The 23361-nt window shown below is 51.2% G+C and overlaps 1 protein-coding gene across 1 annotated transcript in view; it reads right to left on the bottom strand.

Annotated features, from left to right (window-relative positions):
- Positions 1-10: 10 nt before the first annotated feature.
- LOC120390523 (IgGFc-binding protein-like) overlaps positions 11-23361 on the bottom strand; it is a gene marked incomplete at its 3' end in the record, with an annotated part of 98340 nt that continues 74989 nt past the window's right edge. The window contains exons 34-37 of the mRNA XM_039513253.1: positions 12895-13223; positions 4083-4656; positions 2357-2955; positions 11-175 (exon numbers count right to left, since the gene is read on the bottom strand). Coding sequence (XP_039369187.1) covers positions 11-175; positions 2357-2955; positions 4083-4656; positions 12895-13223 — 1667 coding nt within the window. The remainder of the gene's footprint in view (positions 176-2356; positions 2956-4082; positions 4657-12894; positions 13224-23361) is intronic.

Below are 23361 nucleotides of genomic sequence, written 5' to 3'. Positions count from 1 at the left end.
GAGTCCGTGAGACTGCGTTGGCGTACGTATTGGGTATGATGACCCTGGCATAGCTGTACCAGTCAAAACTCACTCTCAGGTCGAAATCAGTCTGGATAAAGCCATGGACTCCACTGATGTAGGCCTTGAACTTGTGCTGGTGGGAGAAGGGCAGGTCCACAAAGACACCATTGACCTGGAAAACATACAGTAGAGATTGTCAAGGATTTCATGCAGTGCATTCAAGATGAAATAATTCCATTTCCACGGCGCAGCCATGGATGCTCTGGCTCCAGAATTTATATTTCTGAATTGGGTGGAGGGTAACCCAGTGCATTAATATTTCATCCCATTGCTCTCTACTATAGCCCTTTTCTTTGGGTGAAAAATCTCACACAAATAATATATTTGCTCATAAATTCAGTATTTCTATATTTCATAAAAATTGGAGGGACAGTTGTGGTGGAAAAAAAAATTCAGGCTGGATGCACAAGGGGCCATATGCAGGAGCAGTTTCCTTTATAACCTTTAGCCCAGTCATTAGGACACTCACCTGGAATGTGGCAGACCTGGGTTCAATTCCCACCACTGCCTGATACGGAGCAGGATTGAAAATCCGGTCTCACATTTAGCACCTACTAGGCTACTCTAGGGCAAAGGTATTCTCAGTCTCTCCTGTTGAAGCTGTTCTACTTTGTATAACTAACTAGTCAATGGAGCAGGAATTTGAATGTGGGTCTCCCCCTGCCCCAGCTGGGTGCTTAACAGCCGGGTATAGAATCATTCTTATTCTTGCTCTCTGGGCCAGGGATTAGTCACGTATTTTATACAAAGTGGAACAGCTTCAAGAGGAGAGGCTGAGGGCATATCTACACTACGGGCGCTATGTGCTGCTGACGTGTCAAGGTCCAGACACGTCCTATGTTGATGGAAGGGGTTTTTCCAATGGAGGTAGGTAATCCAGCTCCCTGAGCAGTGGTAGCTACATTGATGGACGAATTCTTCTGTCAACCTAGCTGTGTTTACACCAGGGGTTAGGTTGGCTTAACTACAGTGCTCAGGGTGTGTGTGTGTGTGTGTTTCAGACCCCTAAAAGATATAGCTTGGGGTATGTCTACACTACCCACCAGATCGGCGGGCAGTCATCAATCCAGCAGGGGTTGATTTATCACGTCTAGACTAGCACTCTCCCATCGACTCCAGCTCTGCAAGAGGCGCAGGCAGTGTCAACACGGGAGCAGCAGCAGTCAACTCACTACAGTGAAGATACCACGGTAAGTCTATCTCAGTACGTCGATTTCAGCTACGTTATTCACCTAGCTGAAGTTGCGTAACTTAGATCGATTCCCTGCCCCCTCCCCGCCCCCGGGTAGACCAGACCTTAGATTGATCTAAATTTTAAGCATAGCCCTGCCCCAGAATATCCCATAGTCCAGTAGCTAGGGGACTCTCCAGCAAATTCAAATTCCTTCTCCCCATCAGGCAGAAGGAAGAATGGAATCCAGGTCTTCCACATCCCAGGTGAGTGCTCACCCACTGGCCTAAAAGGAATCATTAGCAGTGCTGGTGACTGCATGAACCTAGCCCATCATTTCCTTGGCTTTTTATTGCCCAGAAACAAAACAAAAAAAGTTTCCTTTCAGGTGGAACAGAATTTTTGTCAATATTTTCAGAACTGGCAGTGTATCAAAGAACTAGTTATTTGCATAGCTCTACCCACAACTGCCCTGTGAAGTGAAAAGATCTCATTACCCCCTTTAGAGCTGGGGAAATAGGCCAGGTCTACCCTGTAATCTTACATCGGTATAACTACGTTACTCCAGTGTGTGAAAAATCCACCCCCTGAGCAACGCAGTTACACTGACCTAACCCCGCGGGGTGTAGACAATGCTATGTCAATGGGAGGACTTCTCCTGTCAACATAGCCACTGCCTCTTGGGGAGCTGGAATAACTACGCCGACAGGAGAAGCTCTCCCATCAATGTAGTAGCGTCTTCACGAAGCGCTACAGCGGTGCAACTGCATCGGTGCAGTGTTTTATATGTAGACCTGCTCATAGAGGTACAAAGGTAGGAAGCGACTTGCCGTAGGTTATTAAGCTGGTCAGGGGCAGAGAGAGGAATAAAATCCTAAATGTCTGAATCCCAGCACAAACCACTTCCCCGGAGAAGAATGCTGGAGCTTTAGTTCTTAGCACCGTCTGCTCAAACCCACTAGCCCCCACAGCTGTGATAGAACCTAGGAGTCCTGGCTCCCAGCCCCCCCCGCTCCAACCACTAGACCCCACTCCCTCCCAGAGCTAAGAAGACAACATAGAGCGCTGACAAGAGATCATTGAAATGACTTCCTGCATTCCCCAGTGATCCTGCATCCCTACCTGGATCTTGCGTGGATGCTCCTGGCTCAAGCTGATGGTCACGTTGTAGACCTCTAAGGTCACTGTTTTGGTGAAGGACACGGCCTTGCTGCCTCGGTTGTTGTTCTCCACTTTGACATTGAACGGGGTGAGTGTGGGGTCCTCAGAGCAGAGAGCCACGAACTGGTAGATGCAGGTGCCCATAAAATCATACTTTTTCCCATCAAAGGTGGTGTAGTGAGGGTCTCCAGTACCTATGCAGGTGGGGTAGCTGATTGCATGGCAGCCACGGACCCCATTGACCACGGAGCATCTTTCTTTGGCCTTGCAACTGGTCTTCCTGCAAACCACTGTGCTCACGCTGGGGTCACACCTGCACCGAGACTGGCAGTTCTCATCATCCCAGAACTCCTCATTGGGTTTGTAGTAGCGGCCATTGTAGTCACAGCCACAGCTCGCCAGGGGGACGCACTTGTCAGTGCTGAGGACGTAACCGTCATTACACTGGCAGGTCTCCACACAGGGCTCCCGGCAGGAGGAGGGGGCAGTTCGGTCAGAGCAGCTGGCTGGGCAGGCGTTCCCACAGGCCTCATAGTGGCTGTTCTCAGGGCAGGGCAGGGCTGGGACAGGGTTGGAAAGGGGAGATTTAAAAATACAGGAAATAAATGTAACAACCTGCCTAGATGCAGTGAGATCTACAGACAAATTCTTACATGCAGTGCGTTATCCACCCTGCATGAAACAGCCAAAAGGAAAAGGACGGTGGAATTAACTTCTGCATTCAGGAACCAAAAGGCCATATATGTCTGCAGCCAAATCTCACAGGCCATGAGTCAATCAGGGTCAGCGCTTGGGTATAAAGAACACTTAGGTCTGCAGGGAGTGCTAGGTAAGAGTACTCTCCCTTGAGTTAGTGCTGACCTTAATGGCACAGTGTGGAGCTAGGGGGCGCCGTTCTGCAAATAAAGGAGACGGATCTGATTAGTAGGTGCTCTCCACTTGTGTCCATGCTGACTCCAATGCCCCAGTGTTGCACTAGTGGTCACTCTGCTTCAGGGAGTGGGGTGGAAGGCTCAGTAGGGGATGTTCACTCCTTGGAATCAGTGCTGACTCCAATTCCCAAGGGTGACACTAGGGGGCGTTGTACTGCAAGGAGCGGAGTACGGAGCTCAGTAAGTGGTGCTCAGAGTCAGTGTTGATCCCTATCCCAAGAAACCCAGCCATTCACAACCCTATGCTCAGGTCATTCACCATCCCTTCCACCGACAGAGTGAACAGATCGGCTAATGGAACTGAGCTGAAACCAGATTTACCATTTCATGGGAAATATCAAGATTTTGGATTTTCTTCTGTTCCGAAAGGGAACGGAAATGAAATTCCTGTCCCAGACATTGTTGCAAGTCAGTTGAAGTGTTTTATTTTGATAAAATCAAAACACTACTTTCTGATTTCAATCTTATAAAACTTTTTAAAAATGTTTTGTGTCTAAAAATAATTAATTTTGTTGTCAACAGTCGTTTCAAAATGAAAAATTGAAATGTTCCATTCTGAAATGTTACTGACACACTTTGTCTCACACTTTTTAAAATTAAATTTTGTCAAAATCTGAACTTTTTTCTAAAATTTTGAATTTGACAAGAATGGCATTTTTCCTCAAAACTCCGGAGGAATGAAAAACGTCCAGGTTTCTCTACTGACTAGCCCGATCATGCCCGTGTCAGTAAGGACACCAAGCTGTCAGACTCACCGCAGCCAGATGGCATCCTCCAGTCATAGACGGTGGCCCCGTGGTCTCTGCAGGTTGCTGCGTAGGCCTCCAACGCCTGGCACAAGATTCTTGTAGCGCCCCTGTTCAGACACACGTCATAGACGCAGCTATCAAAGAACTCACTGGAGTTCACTCTGGAGTGACACTCTCTGAAGGGCCCTCCCAGGGCTTTGCTGATCAACCCACAGTGACTGTCACCCCCGTACAGCTTCCTTGTGCTCTCATCACATGTCAGGCAGTTCTCTTGGCAGGAATCCCAGCAAAAAGGATCCTGGTCTTGGACTTTCCAACTGGCAGCCCAGCCCACGATGGAGGAGACTTTGGTGCCACTGGCTGATGTCATGTCATCTTCAGGGTTCTGGTTGAAGTTCCCACATAGGCCACACGTGGCCCCATAATAGCTGCTGGGGAGGGTGATCACCAGATGCCAGTCCCAGTTGTATGCCACCTGGAGACCAAAGTCTGTCTGCAGGATGGCGCTGAAGCCTCTCTGGTACACTCTGATTTTACCGTCTGACAGTGTCACTGGGAGACTGGTGATCACGCCGTTTAGCTAGAGACAAGGACAGGATGGGGTGTTATTGCTCTGTCATCTTAACTTGTTCTTACTGCATATGTCACCTCACCACTCATTTTGACTGTACCTCATTGTCACCCTAACCAGTGGCATGTACAATAAGGGGACCAAATCCTTCATCATAAGAACATAAGAATGGCCATACTGGGTCAGACCAGGTCCATCTAGCCCAGTATCCTGACTTCCGACAGTGGCCATTGCCAGGTGCCCCAGACGGAATGAACAGAACAGGGAATCATCAAGTAATCCATCCCCTGTTGCCCATTCCCAGCTTCTGGCAAACAGAGGCTAGAGACACCAACCCTGACCATCCTGACTAATAGCTGTCACTTTTTACTCATTCCTTACTCAGGAAGAACCAGTGAAATCAATGAGAGTTGGCCTGAATATGTTATGAATAGGTTCAACAAACACCTGTCAAGGATGGTCTAGCTATACTTAATATTGCCTCAGCCCGGGAGATGGACTTAGATGACCTCTTAAGGTGCCTTCTTGCCCTACATTTTTAGAATTCTGTATACAGTACTTATCTATCTAAAATATCTACCTACAATATCTGTCTGTCTGAAGAATTCTCTGTCTATCTATCCATGCACACTACCTAGCTATATTGACTAGTCACCTACAAAATCTAACCATCCATCCATCCATCAATCCACCCACACACTGATCCCTCTGTCAACATTATCTAGTGTGATGGGGCAAGGCCAGATGGCTACAGTAAAGTACTGAGGAACAGGTATGCTAGCTCCAGGCTAAACAAATCCCTAGGACCGTGGTAACCAAATGGCAGTTGTTCCAGGTTAATCAAGGCACCTGGGGCCAATTAACATCATTCTAGAAGGCAGTGGAGATAGCTACATTGATTAGAACACCTGCAGCCAATCAATGCAGGCTAATCAGGGCACCTGGTTTAAAAAGGAGCTCACTCCAGTCAGAAGAGGAGGAGCCAGAGGAGAGAAGTGCATGTGAGGAGCTGGGAGCAAGAGGCACAAGGAGCTGAGACTGAGAGGGTGTGCTGCTGGAGGATTGAGAAATTATCATACAATCAAGCATTATCAGACACCAGCAGGAAGGTCCAGTGGTGAGGATAAAGAAGGTGTTTGGAGGAGGCCATGGGGAAGTAGCCCAGGGAGTTGTAGCTGTCATGCAGCTGTTACAGGAGGCACTATAGGCAGCTGCAATCCATAGGGCCCTGGGCTGGAACCCGGAGTAGAGGGTGGGCCCCGGTTCCCCCCAAACCTCCCAACTCCTGATCAGTCACAGGAGGAGTTGACCCAGACTGTGGGTTCCACCAAAGGGGAAGATTACTGAGCAAATCCTCCAGTAAGCGCAGGACCCACCAAGGTAGAGGAGGAACTTTGTCACACTAGCTATATTATTTAAACACCCATGGTATCTATCTACAATATCTAATTATCTAGAAGTGTCTAATACACAACCTGTGATGTTGCACACGATATGATTCTATGAAAAATATGCTAATGAGTGTGAATATAATGTAACTGGAATATGCTTCATGCAAAAGGTCTCTTATCAGGTATCATTACAAATCTTATCTACTGAGTGTGATGATCCTATTTGTATACATGTATCACTCTTCTATCTGAAACTAGAAATATGAAATATATCTCTGAGGGCCTATTGTAATTATGCAAAGTGTGGGCCATTAATGGTGGTTTGGAATCTTGATGGCTCCTATCAACCAGGATAATGGACTGTGGATGGCTCTGTTTGCAGGCAGGCCTTCCTGTGAGTCAGGCTGGGAAGAATGAAGGCTTGGGGTTTTACAGTGACATGTGATCACGTCACCTGAATTGGAATCCATCTTTAACCTGGTGTTTTTCCATTGAGAAGGAGGGGTGGGAACCCAGAGGGACAAATGATTCCTGCCTTATGCAGAAGATATATAAGTGGGTGGAACAGAACAAAGGTGGTGGCCAACATGAGAAATCCCCTAGCTATCACCTGAGCTGGAACAAGGGCTGTACCTGGGGAAAGGATTGTGCCCAGACTAGGAAGGCGTCCAATCTGTGAAAGAAACTTATTGAAACATCTCTGAAGGTGAGATTTTATCTGTATTGTTTTATTACTGTACTAGGCTTAGACTTGCATGTTTCATTTTATTTTGCTTGGTAATTCACTTTGTTCTGTCTGTTACTACTTGGAACCACTTAAATCCTACTTTCTGTATTTAATAAAATCACTTTTTACTTATTAATTAACCCAGAGTATGTATTAATACCTGGGCGGGGTGGGGGAGGCAAACAGCTGTGCATATCTCTCTATCAGTGTTATAGAGGGTGAACAATTTGCGAGTTTATTTGGGGTTTATTGGGGCTTATTTGGGGTTTGGACCCCATTGGGAGTTGGGCATCTGAGTGTTAAAGACAGGAACACTTCTTAAGCTGCTTTCAGTTAAATCTGCAGCTTTGGGGCATGTGGCTCAGACCCTGGGTCTGTGTTGGAGCAAACTGGTGTGTCTGGCTCAACAAGACAGGGTGATGGATTCCCAGGCTGGCAGGGAAAGCAGGGGCAAAAGTAGTCTTGGCACATCAGTTGGCAACCCTAAGGGGGTTTCTGTGATCCAACCCATCACACAACCCATCTGATATATCTGTATGACCCACATGACACTTTGGAAATCTCCAGAATCTAAGCTTTCATTTTTGTTTGTTTGTTTTGTTTGTTTAAAATAATTTTTTGGCCTTTATGGCTGGAAGGAAAACCTTCCAAATGTGCCTCAAGTGTGACTAGTTCGGCAACATCTGCCTGAGTCTGCAGAGAGCCTGAAACGGTGACCCTCTAACGGTGTAAACTCCACTGCCCCTACTAAGCAAATCAGAGCATCAACTGTAAAGCCCATGGATAACACTTCAGTGACAACACTAGCTATTTATTCCCTGTGTGGCAAAAGTGCTTCCCCTACATAGAATTATAGGATCATAGGACTAGAAGGGACATCGAAGGTCATCTGATCCCACCCCCTGCACTCATGGCAGGACTAAGTATTATCTAGACCATCCCTGACAGGTGTTGGTCTAACCTGCTCTTAAAAATCTCTAATGACGGAGATTCCACAAACTCCCTAGGCAATTTATTGCAGTACTTAACTACCCTGACAGTTAGGAAATTTTTCTTAATGTCCAACCTAAACTGCCCTTGTTTAAACTCATTGTTTCTTGTCCTATCTTCAGATGTTATCGAGAACAATTTATCTCCCTCATCCTTCTAACAATCTTTTATGTACTTGAAAACTGTTAGCATGCCCCCCCGCCCCGCTCTCAGTCTTCTCTTCTCCAGACTAAACAAATCCAATTTTTTAAATCTTCTCTCATAGGTCATGTTTTTTAGACCTTTAATCATGTTTGTTGCTCTTCTCTGGACTTTCTCCAATTTGTCCACATATTTCCTGAAATGTGGTGCCCAGAACTGGACACAATATTCCAGCTGAGGCTTAATCAGTGCGGCCACAGGGTGCTTTGGGAAGGGATTGCAATGCCTCATGGGGCAGGCACAGTGTCACATGATGCAGGTTTCCCAATCCTATGTTTCATGGGCATCCTACTACACTGTCAGCTGTTTTTCAACTGAAGTGTGTGTGGGGGGGGAGTGACAGTGTGTTTTGGGGGACAGAGAGTGTACCAGCATGTTGTCTTGTAAGTTCAGACAGAAGCAGGAACCAACCAGTCCTGAGGCAGGGGAGGGGGGTATCCCCGACATCAGCCCCCACCTCCCTCCCCAGCTCTCTGCACAGCAATCTGTCTGTCTGTCTGTCTGTCTCTCTCTCTCTCTCTCACACACACACACACACACACACACACACACACACACACACACACACACACACACACTCCGGCTTCTGTGTTCAACAGCACGAGCATTCCATGTTAATGGTTTGCTTGGTGTCTCTGAGCAGATCGGCACAGCACGCAAGGGCTGTCAGAAACGGAGCTTTGAAAGGAGAGGGGTGCATGTCTCCAGGGCAGCCAAGTTCAAAACAATGAGCAGAGCAGCCACTTGAGGGATTATGGGACACGTCTGGAGGCCAATTGATTGCTTTCTGCGCTGTAATGTGTTTATACTGCCAATACAGCGCTGGAGCCTCTGCGCTTTAAGGCTTACGACTCTCATCAAGGTGGTTTTTTTACAATGCTGCAAGTGAGGTGTTTCTGTGCACTAAGTGCCTTGGCAGTGTGTACACCTCGGGAGTTACACCGCAGAAAGCTTCTTTACTGCGCAGTAGCTTGCCAGTGTAGACAAGGCCTAAGAATTACTTCTTGTGTCTTGCTTACAACACTTCTGTTAATGCATCCTAGAATGTTTGCCTTTTTTGCCACAGTGAATCATGGCATGTACAAATGCATTGACAGAGGCATAGCATGCAAGTCAGGGGAGGTGATGGTATCGCTCTACTTGGCACTGGTTAGGCCTCAGCTGGAGTAGTACATCTTATTTTGGTCACTGCTGTATAGAAAGGATGTAGAGAAACTGGAAAGGATCCAGAGGTGAGCAACAAAGATAATCAAAGAGATGGAATGCAAGTGTTAGGCCTGAATGAAGATATAGCAGACAAAATAGGTATGCCAACCTGACTGAAGTCAGGCTAACAGAGGTTTCTGGGTAATCCCAGAGTGGAAAAATACTGAGAAGCAGCATTGTTTCACAAAGCCCTGGAAAAAGTGAGATAAGCCAGGGGTTGCATTCCTGACATAGTACCAGCTGTGCTGTGTTAGGAACAGTGTTTGAAGAACTGATAAGAAACCCTAGCATCCCACAGTTCAGATTCTTACTCCCTGGTTTAGTTATCGGCTTGTTTTAAACTCCCCTGCATTCCTAACTTTTGGTACTTGTTAAGATATTATTAACAATCTAATGCTGTAGACATAGTCTAGGCATGTGTGTATATTAAAAGTGTCTAGTTTCTAGTTGTTAGACAAAGGGGGGTGGGTTGTTCAAGTGAATGATGTATGACGTAATAAAACTGTCTATATAGGCTAATACTAAGCTGTAAAGAGTGGCTGGTTCTCTCAGGAGACGAGCTGCTCTCTATTGACGCGTGCACTTGTCAATAAAAAGCTTTTGATCGGACCTTGCTGGTGTTGCCTGTCTCTCTGCAGTCAGACAACAAACTTCGCTGTCGGGGTTAGAGTCCCTGACACAAGTCAGATGAGTAAGGCTATGTTTTAGTCGCGGGTATTTTTAGTAAAAGTCATGGATAGGTCACGGGCAATAAACAAAAAGTCATGGCCCCCTGACGTGTCCATGTCTTTTATAAAAAATACCTGTGATTAAATCTTACCTGCTGGGAGGGGGGGCACTCCTGAAGACTGCTGTTGCGGGGGAGGAGTCCCTGCTGCTGTTGGGAGGAACTGCTGGGGGGGAGCTTCACGGTGTGATGTTTTGGCCGGGGGGGCAGCCCAGGCCCTGCTGCATCTGGAGTGGGGTGCAGCCTGAGGCCCTGCCACTGCTAGTCCAGGTGGGGGAGGCCTGGGTCCCCGCTGCCACCGCAGCTGGTCCCGGACCACTGCACCAGGGCAGCGCTGGGGACCAGTTGCCTGGGGCTGCCAGAGCAGTGCCTGGTGTGGCTGGCCCTGGGGCTTCCTCAGCTACTGGGCGGTTCTGGGGTCAGCTGCACCAGAACTGCAAAATTCACGGATGTTATGGAAAGTCTCAGAAGCCATTACTTCCATGACCTCCATGAATGATTCGCAGCCTTACATATGAAGGAATTGGATATGTTTAGTTTGCAAAAGAGGAGATGGGGGGGATATGATAGCAGTCTTCAAACACGTAAAAGGCTGCCATAAAAAAGATGGAGGGCAGGACAAGAGGCAACAGGTTCAAACTACAGTAGAGCAGATTTAGATTAAATCAGGAAAAACTTTCTAAACAAAAGAAGAGCAGAACAATGGAAGCAACTGTTTAGCAAGGTTGTAGAATGGGTTTCACAGGAAGTTTTCATCCATCTTGGAGGATTTAGACACATCATGGCATTATGGCAGGGGATTAGATTAGATGACCCTTGAGGTCCCTTCTAACTCTATGGTTCTATGACTCTATGTGTGGGATAAGCATCCCATCACACCTTGGTCATTTTAACAGATCAAATGAGGCAAGGATTGGGGCTGAAGCAGCTTGTGTAGAGAACTGGGGGTTGCTACAGAGAATGAGATACGAAGAAAAGGATGAAGGAGATTCACACAGACAGGTCAGGAAAAGAGAATCAGAAACAGGAAGATGCAGAAAATGGAGGGAAAAAAGGGCAGAAATATATCTGAACCTCAAATGGAGCAAATTTTCTCACTGTACAAGGAACAGAAAAGGAAGGAAATGAATAATAAATACATAAATTAAAAATTAGTTCCTTCTAGAGATGTGCAAATAATAGATTAGTAATTATGAAAAATTAGGGAAAAAAGTGTTTCAGTCTAACTGGAAAAAAAATCACATTTTTTGGTGAAAAGTGGAAAGAAAATTGTTTCAGATCAAACAAACCGTTTTTCACTTTTTAAAATATTTGAAATTTGAAAAAAATAAAATTAAAGGAAATTTTGATACAAAACATCATTTCAAATGGAAAAACGGAAATGTTTTATTTCAAAAATGTTGAAACAAAACCTTTCAGGTTTTTTAGATTTTTTTTTCTCGGCCAAAATAAGTTGCCAAAACTGATGCAAATTCATGAAAGGTTTCAGTGCACAGAATCTGCATTTTTCATCAAACAAATGTTTTGGATGAAAATTTTTGCCCAGCTCTGGTTAAGAACATAAGAACAGACATACTTAGTCTGACCAATGGTCCATCTAGCCAGATATCCTGTCTTCCGACAGTGGGCAATGCCAGGTGCTTGCAAGTGAATGAACAGAAAAGAGCAATCATTGAGCGATCCATCTCATTGTCCACTCCCAGCTTCTGGTAGTCAGAGGCTAGGGATACCCAGAGCATGGGGTTGCATTCCTGGCCATCTTGGCTAATAGTCATTGATGGATCTATACTCCAGGAACTTATCTATCTCTTTTTTGAGCCCCATTATAGTTTTGGCCAAAATCTTCTGGCAATGAGTTCCACAGGTTGACTGTGCACTGTGCGAAGAAGTATTTCCTTTTGTTTGTTTTAAACCTGCTGCCTATTAATTTCATTGAGTGACCTCTGGTACTTGTGTTATGTCAAGGAATAAATTATACTTCCTTATTCACTTTTTCCACACCATTCATGATTTTCTAGATCTCCATCATATGCCCCCTTAGTCACCTCTTTCCCAAGATGAAAAGTACCAGTCTTTTTAATCACTCCTCATCTGGAAGCTGTTTCACACTCTTAATCATTTGTGTTGCCCTTCTCCGTACCTTTTCCAATTCTAATATAACTCTTTGAGATGGGGAGTTCAGAACTGCATGCAGTATTCAAGGTGTGGTTACTAAATAAAGACTATATTCTCCCTCTGACCTCTGTGCAAACCTCTGATAGGCCATTCTGCTGTGCATATTGGGGAGTATACAGTCCTCAATTTACACTGTGACACATGCACCATAACTAAATATAGAATTCAGCCCTCTACTGAGACCTGTGATCTATGCCACCTACTCCCATTGATTTCAATGGAGTCGTGATTTCACCTCTATTATCAACCTATCCAACACTTCTTTCTTTCTCTGTCCCTTCTAAAGGAGGGACAGTCTTCTCCCATGCATCTTCTAACACCTGAAACAACCGTCCCACCCAGGGCTGGCTCTAGACCCCAGCGCGCCAAGCGCGCGCTTGGGGCGGCATTTTGCCGGCAGGGCGGCAGCCAGCTCCGGCGGACCTTCCGCAGTCATGCCTGCGGGAGGTCCACCGGAGCCGCGGGACCAGCGGACCTCCCGCAGGCATGACTGCGGATGCTCCGCCGGAGCCGTGGACCAGAGAACCCTCCGCAGCTGCGGGAGGTCCACTGGAGCCGCAGGACCAGCGGACCCTCCGCAGTCATGCGTGCGGGAGGTCCGCTGGTCCTGCGGCTCCGGTGCACCTCCCGCAGGCATGACTGCTTGGGGCAGCCAAATTCCCTGGTCCCACCTTGTCCAAGGTTAGAAACGTCACCTGAAAACATCTTTCTTCCCATTTGCCTGTGTTTTTCTCTCTCACATCCCCTGATTCTAGGATACCATTTGTGTGAAAGACACTATGCCAAATCAGCGTGTGTTAGAAGGTGCAGTCCTGAAATCGGAGACTTACCCGGACTTTCCCAACTTCCCTCTTGTAGATGGAGATGTTGTACCCGTAGACATAGATGTTGGTCACTCGTAGAAAGGAAATAGCCTGGCTGCCCCTGTTATCATTCTTCTCATCGATGGTAAAGGGCTCCAGGGAGCGGTCGGTCCCACAGTACTTGGCAATGGTGTAGGTACAGGTGCCCTGAAAGTCAAACTTCAGGCCATCAAAGGTGTGATAATGTGGGTCCCCCCAGCCCCAGCAAGTTCCCACGTAGTCAGGAACACATGTTGCGTGGCCATCCTCTGTCTTGCACGTCTCCTTGGTCCGGCATTTCAGGGTTTGGCAGGTTTCTGAAAGGACAAAGCCCAGTTACATCAACAGAGTGGGGGACTCAAGTCAAGTGTCTAGGCCAGGGGAGCAAGATCTGCCACGGGCACAGCATTCATGCAGAACCAACTGAACCAACCAAGGCATGCTGAGGATACTCAACAGAGCTTGGCTTGCTGCAGGCTCTGGTCCCAGTCCAGCTAAACACTCAACCATGTGAGCAGTTCCATTGAAATAAGACGGTTACTCACCGTTGTAACTGTTGTTCTTCGAGATGTGTTGCTCCTATCCATTCCAGTTAGGTGTGCGCGCCGCGCGTGCACGGCTCTTCGGAACATTTTTACCCTAGCAACACTCGGTGGGTCGGCTGGGCGCCCCCTGGAGTGGCGCCGCTATGGCGCAGGATATATACCCCTGCCGACTCATCCGCCCCTCAGTTCCTTCTTGCCGGCTACTCCGACAGTGGGGAAGGAGGGCGGGTCTGGAATGGATAGGAGCAACACATCTCGAAGAACAACAGTTACAACGGTGAGTAACCGTCTTTTCTTCTTCGAGTGATTGCTCCTATGCATTCCAGTTAGGTGATTCCCAAGCCTTACGTAGGCGGTGGGGGTCAGAGTTAGATGTTGCAGAATGCAAAACTGTTGAGCCAAAGGCTGCATCCTCTCTGGACTCTTGGGCTAATGAGGCAAAGGTGTGGACCGAGGGCCAGGTAGTTGCACGACACATCCCCTGAAAGGGTACGTGAGTCAGGAAGGCAGCAGAGAATCCTGAGCCCTGGTGGAATGTGAAGTAAGGTGGCTCTATGGAACATGGGCCAAACACAGGATGTGCGGATGCACGACGTCATCGAAGACGAAATCCTCTAGGAGGAGACAGGCATGCCCCTCATCCGGCACGCCAGCACGACAAAGATTTGGGGGCGTTACGAAAGGGCTTTGTCCGCTCGATATAGATTGCGGATGCCCTACGGACGTCTAGGGAGGGCAATTGTTGCTCTCCTTGCTATAAGTGAGGCTTCGGAAAGAAGACCGGAAGGAAGATATCCTGGATGATATGAGAGGCTGACACCACCTTTAAGGAGGAAGGCCGGACGTGGTCACAACTGCCCTTGTCCTTGAGAGACACAGTATACCGTGGGTCCATCGTGAGCGCCTGAAGCTCGGAGACTCGTCTGGCCGATGGAAAGGCTACAAGGAAAAACTGTCTTCCAGGACAGGTATGTCAGCGAGCATGTCGTCAGTGGCTCGAATGGGCAATCATAAAAACTGGTTAGAACCAGGTCGAAGACCCAGGGTTTGGCGGGGGCCAACTGGGGGGGGCATAACGCTCCAAGCCCTTGAGGAACCTAGAAACCACAAGGTGTAAGAATACGGAGCGGCCACTCTCCACTGGGTGGAAGGGAGAGATGGCTGCCAAGAGTGCCCTTAATGAGGACCGCGCCAGGTGCTGCTGTTTGAGAGACCAGAGGTAGTCCAAGACGGAATGGATCGGGACCTCGGCAGGAGAAACATTGTGCGTTTCGTAGCAGCAGGAGAAACACTTCCACTCTGCCAGATACATCAACCGAGTGGAAGATTTCCTACCACCCAGGAGAATCCTGTAGAACCGAGGCAGAACAATGTAATTCGGATCGGTTTAGCCACGCAGCAGCCATGCTGTGAGGTGCAGGGATTACAAGTCTGGGTGGTGAAGCTTGCCGTGATCCCGCGTTATGGGGTCTGGGCAAAGAGGTAGGGAAATAGGGTTGGCTACCGACAGGGGTAGCAACCTGGTGTACCAGTGCTGCCTGGGTTACGCTGGAGCGATCATGGTCGGGTGCGCTCCGTCCCTGCAGAGTTTTAGCAGGACCCTGTGAACCAGCGGGAACGATGGGAAATCGTACAGCCGATGGCTCATTCATGGCATCAGAAAACCCCTCCAAGACTGAGCCGGGGAGAGGCTTTGGAATGAGGAGAACTTCTCTCTCTTTTCGCTCTCGTGGGAGCGAGAAGGGTTAAGTGGGGAAAGACCCACTTCCGAAAAACGGAATGGATAATGTCCGGAGGAAATGACCACTTGTGAGACAGGAAGGATCTGCTGAGGCGATCTGCCAGCTGAAACGCCTGGTATACAAGGCAGACTGCTCTCAGCTCTCGGACATCGATGTGTAAGGCCAGCTCTTGAGCCGACCGAAGGCCGTGAGTGCGAAACTGACCCAGGTGAGCACCCAGCCGAGAGATGGGGTGTCTGTCATGAGGGTCCCCGAGGGGTTAATGGAACAGCCTGCCTGGATACACCAGGGAGGGCGCTGACTCCCGGTCGAGGGAGCCTAGGATGCTCGGGGGGAACGAGACGACCAGGTGTATGCTATCTCTGCCCAGGTGGTACACCAAGGTGAGCCACGATTGAAGTGGACGGAGGCGAAGCCTGGCACATAGGCGGCAGGTTTGTATAATTTTTGGTGGGGCCCTGTAAGCCGATATAAAATGAAGCTACAACGCGTAAGCGCCACAAGTGGAAAGTCAGAAGCAGCACTTGCCTACTTCAATATACAGTATTATATTTTGTTGTACCTGTTGTGATGAAGTGGGAATGTTCTTAATATTTTCTCTGAATACTGTGTGGGTGCCTCAGTTTCCCCTGCAAGATGCCAACTGAAGGTGTTGGGGACAAAGAGATCAGGTGGCCTCCTTGTCCGGAAGAGACACAGAGGCCAGAGGAGGGAGTGTCAGTTTGGAGCTGGCTGGGGAAATGGGGAGAGACTCAGAACTTGGTTCTGGGCTCCCCACCCCGCAAGATGGACCTGACCGAGGGGTTCTGTTTTCTGTACCAACAAGCTCTGTTTAAACTGTGTTCCCATCATCTCATAAACCTTCTGTTTTACAGTCTGGCTGAGAGTCACATCTGACTGCCGAGTTGGGGTGCAGGGACCTCTGGCTGCCCCAGAACCCCGCCTGGGCGGACTCACTGCGGAAAGTGCATGGTGTGAAAGGGCATGCTGAATGCTCTGAGGTCAGACCCAGGAAGGTGTAAGCTTCTTGCCCTGGAGACAGTCTGCTCAGAGAGGAGGCTCCCCCAGAGTCCTGACTGGCTTTGAAGGAGTGGTTCCAGAGCATCCCAGCATCTCCTTCCACCCCATGCACTTCTCAGAAGTCCACACAGGCACTAACTCCCTCCTCTGGCCTTTGTCAAGAAGGCTAACATCATTTTGGGCTGTATAAGTAGGGGCATTGCCAGCAGATCGAGGGACATGATCATTCTCCTCTATTCAACATTGGTGAGGCCTCATCTAGAGTACTACGTGCAGTTTTGGGCCCCACATTGCAAGAAGGATGTGGAAAAATTGGAAAATCCAGTGGAGGGCAACAAAAATGATTAGGGGGCTGGAGCACATGACTTCTGAGGAGAGGCTGAGGGAACTGGGATGGTTTAGTCTGCAGAAGAGAAGAATAAGGGAGGATTTGATAGCTGCTTTCAACTACCTGATAGGGGGTTACAAAGAGGATGGATCTAGACTGTTCTCAGTGGTAGCAGAGGACAGAACAAGGAGTAATGATCTCAAGTTGCAGTGGGGGAGGTTTAGGTTGGATATTAAGAGAAACTTTTTCACTAGGAGGGTGGTGAAACACTGGAATGGGTTACCTAGGGAGGTGGTGGAATCTCCTTCCTTAGAGGTTTTTAAGGCCCGGCTTGACAAAGCCCTGGCTGGGATGATTTAGTTGGGAATTGGTTCTGCTTTGAGCATGAGGTTGGACCTTATGACCTCCTGAGGCCCCTTCCAACCTGATATTCTATGATACTCTAAACTGACCACCAAATTTAAGTTGCGTGTTTTTCCGGTCAGGTGAGGACTCTGGGGCAGGGCTGGGGATAAGAAACTTGGGGTGCAGACAGGCTGCCCCAGGGCTAGGGCCAAAGAGGACTCCCCTCCACCCTCCCTGGCAGCAGCAAGCTCCAGGGGAGGGACCCCTCCTCTCCCCCGCAGTTCACTGCACATGCTCCTAGGGTCCCTCTCAGGTCCAGAAGGCCCACTTGGCTCCCCTATGGTGGGTACCGAGGGGGGAGGTTGCCATCACGTATGGCCTCCCCTGCTGCCACCCCTCACCATAGCCTCACTGGGGATGGGGCTGCCCCTTGCCCAGCATGGTGCAGGAGTGGGGACTGCAGGGTGGTAGCTGGGAAGGGCACAGTATCACAAAATTCACCTAATCCCCAGCTGCACAGGTCTAGGAAGCTCCCCTCCCCAGTGGTGTAGCCAGGTTCTAACATCAGGGGGAGCAAACATATTCAATTACTAAAAAAGATGCCAGCCAACATATCCAATTACTAATCAGGTAGTTCTATAACAGGCTGCCCTGACCCCATCACCCCCTGAAGCACAAGGTAGGGGTAGGCACCACCATGTTGTGCAACAAACACTTGACAAAATTACTGGACTTAGTGATGGACAATGCAGGCAGGTGGGTATTATGTCATTCAATCATTCAACCCATAAAATTGCACACATTTTGCCTCAGTGAAATTAAATATCCAGAGAATTACTGGGCCTGTGATGATGATGATGACCAGGGCTTGCTCACCTGTGGCTCCCCCTCCCTGTGCTGTGGAGGCACAGCCAGGCAGGTCTGCATCTGCAGGCAGGCACCCTGCCTCAGGTGCAGCTCCCATGGGCCCTGCTAGCTACTAGATTGGGAGCCTCCCGGCCAATGGAATGGGCTGGGCTGGGCTGGGCTGGGCTGGGGGGCGGAAGGCAAAGGGGGAGATTGTAGGGAGCTTTGGAGGAGGGGAGGCAGTGGGGGAGGGGAGTGGGCTGGCACAAAGGGGAGGGCTCTTTGGAGAGGAGTGACGGGCACAGGGGTCATTGGGAGTCTCTCGAGGGGGCAGAGGGTTGTGTGGGTCTCTGTGGGGCAGGGGGCTGTGATGGGCGGAGCCAGCTGCAACCTGGGTCTGCTCTGCGGGGGGTGTTGCTATAGTCCCCTCAGGAAGCCCCCCCCCATCCTGTGTATTTTATACCAGCCCCGGGGTGCCCATTGCTGCTCCTTTCCCCACCCACGACTCCATCTGTCTGTCCCCACATCTCCCCCGGCTGTGTCCGTCTGTCTGTCCCACAACCCCCTGGCTGTGTCCTTGTGTCGGTCTGTCCCACAACCCCCGGCTGTGTGTGTCTGGCTGCCCCCACCACCCCCGGCTGTGTGTGTCTGTCCCCCTTCCCCCCCGCTGTGTGTGTCTGTCCCACAACCCCCTGGCTGTGTCCTTGTGTCTGTCTGTCCCACAACCCCCGGCTGTGTCTGTCTGTCTGGCTGCCCCCCACTGTGTGTGTCTGTCCCACAACCCCCAACCCCCTGGCTGTGTCTGTTTGTCCCCACCAACCCCCCCCCCGGCTGTGTCTGTCTGTATGGCGGGCTGCTGCCCGCTGTGTGTGTCTGTCCCACAACCCCAACCCCTGGCTGTGTCTGTTTCTCCCACCAACCCCCACCCCCAGCTGTGTGTGTCTGTCTGTCTGCCCCGCTGTGTGTGTCTGTCCCACAACCCCCAAGCTGTGTGTGTTTGTCCCCACCAACCGCCCCCTCCCCGGCTGTGTGTGTGTGTCTGGCTGCCCCCACAGCTCACAGGCTGTGTCTGTCTGTCTGTCCGTCCCCCCTCCCCCTGCGTGTGTCTGTCCCACAACCCCCTGGCTGTGTGTGTTTGTCCCCACCAACACCCCCTCACCGGCTGTGTGTGTCTGGCTGCCCACAGCTCACTGTCTGTGTCTGTCTGCTGCTCACAATGCCCAGGGCTCAGCCGCTGCCTGTGGCTCGCTCCCCCTCCCTGCTGTGGAGGCGCGGCCAGGCAGCTCCGGCACCGCCCCCGGCAGCTCCCATTGGCTGGGGTTCCCAGCCAATGGGCTGGGAGTCCAGTCGCTCCTGAGGCCCCTCCCGGGAGCTGCCGCTGCCGCTGCGGTGAGTGACAGCGCCGGGTGTAGCAACGTGGGGACCCCCAGCACAGGGCCTGGGGCCCAAACATTGGTGGGGCTGAGCCCAGCTCCTGGATTATTGGTGGGGTCTGGGTCCCACGGGCACATATAACTCGCCGCCCCTGGCCTGGCATGTTTGGTTGCAAACGTGCAGACAGCCATGTGACTCAGGAAACCTAGGCAAGTGCGAGCCAAAGTTGTCGGGAAGGTCCATAGACCTTGTACAATTGTTACCATCGCATGAAACCGAGGCTGAGGTAAGCGGGCTCTGGTGAGACTGGAGTCCAGGATGGCCCCAATGAATTCTATTCCCTGTGTGGGAACCAGAGTGGATTTTACTATTGATCATCAGGCCTAGACACAGGAATAGGTCCGTGTCGATGCCCACATGACCGGTAACATGGGCCCGGAGGTCCCTTGAATGGGCCAATTGTCTAGATACGGCGAACGTGTATCCGACAGTGGCGAAGAGAGGCGGCGACTACAGCCATGCACTTTGAATACACTTGGGCTGTATAGAGGCCAACCGGGAGGGCCGCATACTGGAAACGCCGGTAGGCCCCCAACCGGGGGTACCTTCTGTGTGGAAGAGAAATGGTGATGTGAAAATACGTGCCCTTCATATTGAGGACGGCATACAGTCTCCGGGATCCAAGGATGGGATGACGGTCCCCATGGGTACCATGCGGAACTTATCTGCATCGTGAACTTGTTGAGGTCCCGCAGGTCTAGGATAGGACTGAGACCTCCCTTTGCCTAGGGGATTAGGTTTCGTCCTTCGTCCTGTATAGCTCCGATGAAGAGGAGCGTCCGCACCTGTTGCGAGAGGAATCACTCGTGAGAGGGGTCCCTAAGAGGGACGAGGATGGGTAGGCTTTTGCCCCATTGGTGGTTAGAAGGACCTTAATTTTGGCTCCTTTGGGGGCCTGATTGACGCCTACAACCACGTAAGTGACTCCTGCTGGCAAAGTCCTGTCTTTGTCTAGGCACAGGGTAAGAGCAGTGAGGCTGGGGACGGAAAGGTCGGCGCTAAAGCACCGGCGTGCGCATGCCGAGAGAGAGCGCAAAGTGACCCTGCTGCCCTTCAGGCTTTGCAGCCTAGGGCCCTTTTTTCCCAGAGAACAGGCCTTTGCCATTGAAGGGCAAGTCCTGTATAGTGTACAGCAGCTGCGAGGGAAGGCTCGATAACTGGAGCCATGAAATGCGCCTCGTGGCAACACCCGAGGCCAGGGTCGTGGCAGCGGAGTCAGCTGCATCCAACGAGACCTGGAGGGAAGCTCTAGCCAGCTTCTTCCTCCGTTCCAGGAGGGCATCGAACTCTTGAGAGGAGTTCTGAAGAACCGACTCTGTAAATTTGCCCACCGCCACCCATAGTAGCGGCTAAGCAGGGCTTGCTAGTTTGCTACACAAAGTGGCAGGGCCCCCGCCGAGTACATCTTATGGCCCAGTAAGACCCTTCACCTAGCCTCCTTGGCTTTAGGGGCTGGTGCCTGCTGGCCATGGCGTTCCATCCCATTGAGGGACTGGACAACAAGGGAGCAGGGGTGGGTAGATGTACCTATAGGTACTCGTACCCCCTGGATGATACCATGCACTTGTGTTCCGATCAGAGGAGGGCCCGAGGAGTATGTTCCTGCCCCCGCCTCATCTGGGGAGGAGGCAGAAGAAAGGCCACGGACAAGCGGGTCCTGTGTGGGCTCACGCTCCTGGACGACCTCCTGATCCGGTGGGATCTGGGAACCCGGTGGCTGAACCGGGGCTTGCTCCGTACCGGTCGGAGGGGGACGGCTAATTGTCGCCTCTGGCACCCAGAGCTCAGACGGAACGGAGCGAGATGGGAGCACCGGTATGCCTCTGGCATGGTAGTACGCCCAAGGTGACTAGAAGGACCACTGATAGGTCTCCTGGAAGACTCTGGAGGGCACATCGGAAAACAGAGTACTGCGCATATGAAGTGTCCACACGTGGTAACACTGATGCGTGGCTGGATGGTCCTGAAGGAGCTGAAGAGCCTTTGGTACAGTCTCCTTCACTAACTGACGTCGCTTGACGCGGCACCGGGGATCGGTACCGGGAGACATACCGGTACCGAGAATGGGACCTGCCACCGGAGCTGTGCCGGGCGGTCGACCGAGAGCGCGAGACTCGATGTTCAGCGGGATCGGTGCCGAGTGTATCGGGCCAGCGAACGGGACGCTGACCGGTGCCGCGAGTACTAAAGGTACCGAAATAGAGAACGGTGCCGAGACTGCGAGCGGCGTCGGGACCTCGATTGGTGACGGGACCGAGAACGTCTGCGGGACCGCGATCGGGAATGGTGCCGCTCTGCGGTACCGACGCAGGGTGGCGTGAGCAAGACAGGCTCGCCGATAGACAATATAACCCGCACCGGCGGTGTCGGGGGTTAAAGCAGCGCGGACTCTGCCCTTGCCATCGACTCCCTCGCTGTGGAAATGTTTCCAGCGTGGAGGGAATAGTGAGCTCAACCACAGCTCGCCCCGGGGAGCGTTCAGGTGCTGGACTCGACAGCTCTTGCGGGTCCGGAGTCTACGGTGCTGATACTGTCGGTGCCACAGCAGGTACCGGTGCCGGGCAGTACGACATAGTAGAGCGCTCGGGCTGCGGAGCAGGCGGCTCGGACGCAGCTTAAAAGCGAGCTTGACCACGGTTTGTACCGGGGAGCTTTCCAGCACCGGACTCGACGGCTCTTGCGTGGCCGGAGTTAACGGTGTGGATACTGTCGGTGCCGCGGCAGACATCAGTGCCGGGCGATCCGACTGAGCATAGCGCTCGGCTGCGGAGCAGGCGGCTCGGACGCAGCTTCATAGCGAGCTCGACCACGGTCCGTACCGGGGAGCTTTCCAGCACCGGACTCGACGGCTCTTGCCTGGCCGGAGTTAATGGTGCGGATATAGTCGGTGCCGCGGCAGACATCGGTGCCGGGCGATCCGACTTAGCATAGCGCTCGGCTGCGGAGCAGGCGGCTCGGACGCAGCAAGTATATTGTGCCTCTTCATCCTCCAGGAGAGGGAACCATGCCGAGTGGACGTCGGAGCCAGCGAGGGCCAGTACCAGGAGGCCTTGGCGGTACCGGCGATCCGGTGCCGAGGGAGCGCTCCTTGAAGACTAACCAGCGCTCGGCGCCGAAAGCAGAGAGCTGCCTCCCTCACGAGCTGCTTGCGAAAGTCCCGCTCCCCTTTGTTCTCGGATTAAAGGCCTCACAAATGCGGCACTTATCTGTTAGTTGAGATTCCTCGAGGCACTTAAGAGAGGATCTCTAGTCGGCATCGGCTTGTGGCCGGCCGAGCAGTGTAAAACCCTGTGGACCGGGCATCGGACCCGGCACCGGGAGAAGGGAAGGAGATAAACCCCGAACCCCTGAAAATAAATACTATACTACAAACAAATAAAGTTAACTACAACTATCAACATCTGAACTATATACTAAACGAGAGAAACTACGAGTAGCTAGGGAAGTGGAGGTCAGCTAAGCCGCGCTCCACTGTTCCAACGGCCGTCACGGGCGGGAAGAAGGAACTGAGGGGCGGATGGGTCGGCAGGGGTATATATCCTGCGCCATAGCGGCGCCACTCCAGGGGGCGTCCAGCCGACCCACCGAGTGTTGCTAGGGTAAAAATGTTCCGAAGAGCCGTGCACGCGTGGCGCGCACACCTAACTGGAATGCATAGGAGCAATCACTCGAAGAAGAACAATGAGGTTACTCACATGTTTAAAATTAGGCATGTGCTTAAATGCTCCTGGTTCTGATCCAGCACACCCTCAATAACCCATTGCTGTGGCACTGAAGTAATTGGCTAATTCCCACTGATTCCTTTGGGAGCGGCATTTCAGTCCATACATCAGTGAGCAGGCCTGCCGACAGCATGCGGGGGAAGGGGGCAGTTTCCCAAGGGCCCAGGCAATTTAAAAGGGCCAGGGGGCCCCTGGCTGCAGCTGCATAGCAGCCAGGAGCCCCAGGCCTTTTTAAATCATCCAGGTGGGCCGCAGGGCTCCTAGGCACATGGGGGTGGTACTGACGACAGCGAAGGCAGCCAGGCAGGCATGTGGAAGCCCTGGCCATGCCAGAAGAACACACCCACCAGCACAGCTGCCCTGGGGCCCGGAATTGCTGTCAGCGGGCGTGTCAGTGAGAGCCACACATGCTAGATGTTAAATTCTGAGAGTTGTAAGCACCTTTGACTCCCATGTATTTCAATGGAAGAAAA

Source organism: Mauremys reevesii, linkage group 24, assembly GCF_016161935.1.
Source record: "Mauremys reevesii isolate NIE-2019 linkage group 24, ASM1616193v1, whole genome shotgun sequence".
NCBI lineage: Eukaryota > Metazoa > Chordata > Testudines > Geoemydidae > Mauremys > Mauremys reevesii.
Note: the sequence above shows the minus strand (reverse complement) of the source record. Positions and strands in the feature narration are given on the sequence as shown.